Below are 1,279 nucleotides of genomic sequence, written 5' to 3' on the forward strand. Positions count from 1 at the left end.
TCCGCCTAGCCAGAATACATCATCCCTCCCCCTCAGTTACATTGTTCAGAACTTCTCTCTGCCATCCTTTTGTCTTGTTAAGTGTGTCTTCTAGCCAAGCCTCCTGGAATCTAGTGCCTACCTGCAGGGCTTGGCTAATCCTTCTATTGTTAATCAATTGTGACCGTTTTATTTTTAAACTTCTTCCTTTCTCACAAATGGAAGAAGCAGTCACAGGCTGCGGGGCCTAAAAGGCACTCACTCACCCCCATCTATCTCTTCAATCCCCCCCCACACGTCAGACCTTATTTACAGCCGGATGTCTTGGCAGGAAACAGCCTCTGGTCCACTGGAGGCCCAGCTGGGAATTGGAGCAGATTGGCCCAGCTGGTGCTTCGGTGGGGGCTCAGCAGTCAATCCAAGGGAGGAGGCTGGACCATAATCTAAAATTCATGATGGAAGAAAGAGAAGGCAAACTCCTTCCCAATGGCTGGCTGCCAAGGAAATTGGTTGATATTTGAGTTTGAGTTCCTGTGGTCATCAGCGGTATAGATCCTCCCCATTTCCTACATCCTCATGGAACATCCGGGGATTCACCCACCTGCCAAATGCCAGACGATGGAGCCCTTTGAAAGGGCCCTGCAGAATGCCCTCCCTGTGCCAGGTGACTGCATGGCCCTGGAGCAACCAAGGCTCGGCTGGGTCTGGGATCCAGAGCCAAGTGCCATCCCTCCTCCTTTCCACCCAGATCCACCTGTGCCCTGCCCAGCCCAGCTGAAGGGGGCACTGCCCCAAGATGGGAAAAGAGGTCTACAGCAGGCCAGCCTTGCAAATGGCAGCCTGGGGATCGTCTCGGCATAGTCTCAGAGTAGCTCTCAGAGGCCTGCCGGCCTGCCCATCCTCTTCAGAGAAGAAGGGAGCTTGTGCTCCTGGGTGGGCAGAGCTGCGACCCCTCCCTAACCAAAGTCCACTACCGCAGTTGCCACTCCAGCAGGTGTGACAGAGATGCCCTATGGCAAGCAGGCACAGGCTAACTCTGCCAGGCCTTGGCTTAAGCCCCCCCTCAGCTGCGTTTTGGACTGTCGTCGGCCTGAACTCATCATTTATTTATTTATTTATTTATTTATTAAATTTATATACCGCCCTATCTCCCTTGCGGGACTCAGGGCGGTGAACAGGCGATACTAAAAACCATGGTAATAAATAGTTTGTTTTAAAATCGAATTAAATAACGGGCCTGTTCTAAAAACACACCCGTAAAAAACCCCCCACTGAAACATAATCAAGCTACGCCAGGCCG

The 1,279-nt window shown here is 52.0% G+C and overlaps 1 protein-coding gene across 1 annotated transcript in view; it reads left to right on the forward strand.

The window, feature by feature from the left end:
- Positions 1 to 597: 597 nt before the first annotated feature.
- The window catches only part of MPZL2 (myelin protein zero like 2), a 20,039-nt gene continuing 19,357 nt past the window's right edge, over positions 598 to 1,279 (forward strand). The window contains exon 1 of the mRNA XM_029283524.1: positions 598 to 643. Coding sequence (XP_029139357.1) covers positions 598 to 643 — 46 coding nt within the window. The remainder of the gene's footprint in view (positions 644 to 1,279) is intronic.

This window comes from Protobothrops mucrosquamatus, unplaced genomic scaffold, assembly GCF_001527695.2.
Source record: "Protobothrops mucrosquamatus isolate PMUCROS unplaced genomic scaffold, P.Mucros_1.0 scaffold115, whole genome shotgun sequence".
Classification (NCBI taxonomy): domain Eukaryota; kingdom Metazoa; phylum Chordata; class Lepidosauria; order Squamata; family Viperidae; genus Protobothrops; species Protobothrops mucrosquamatus.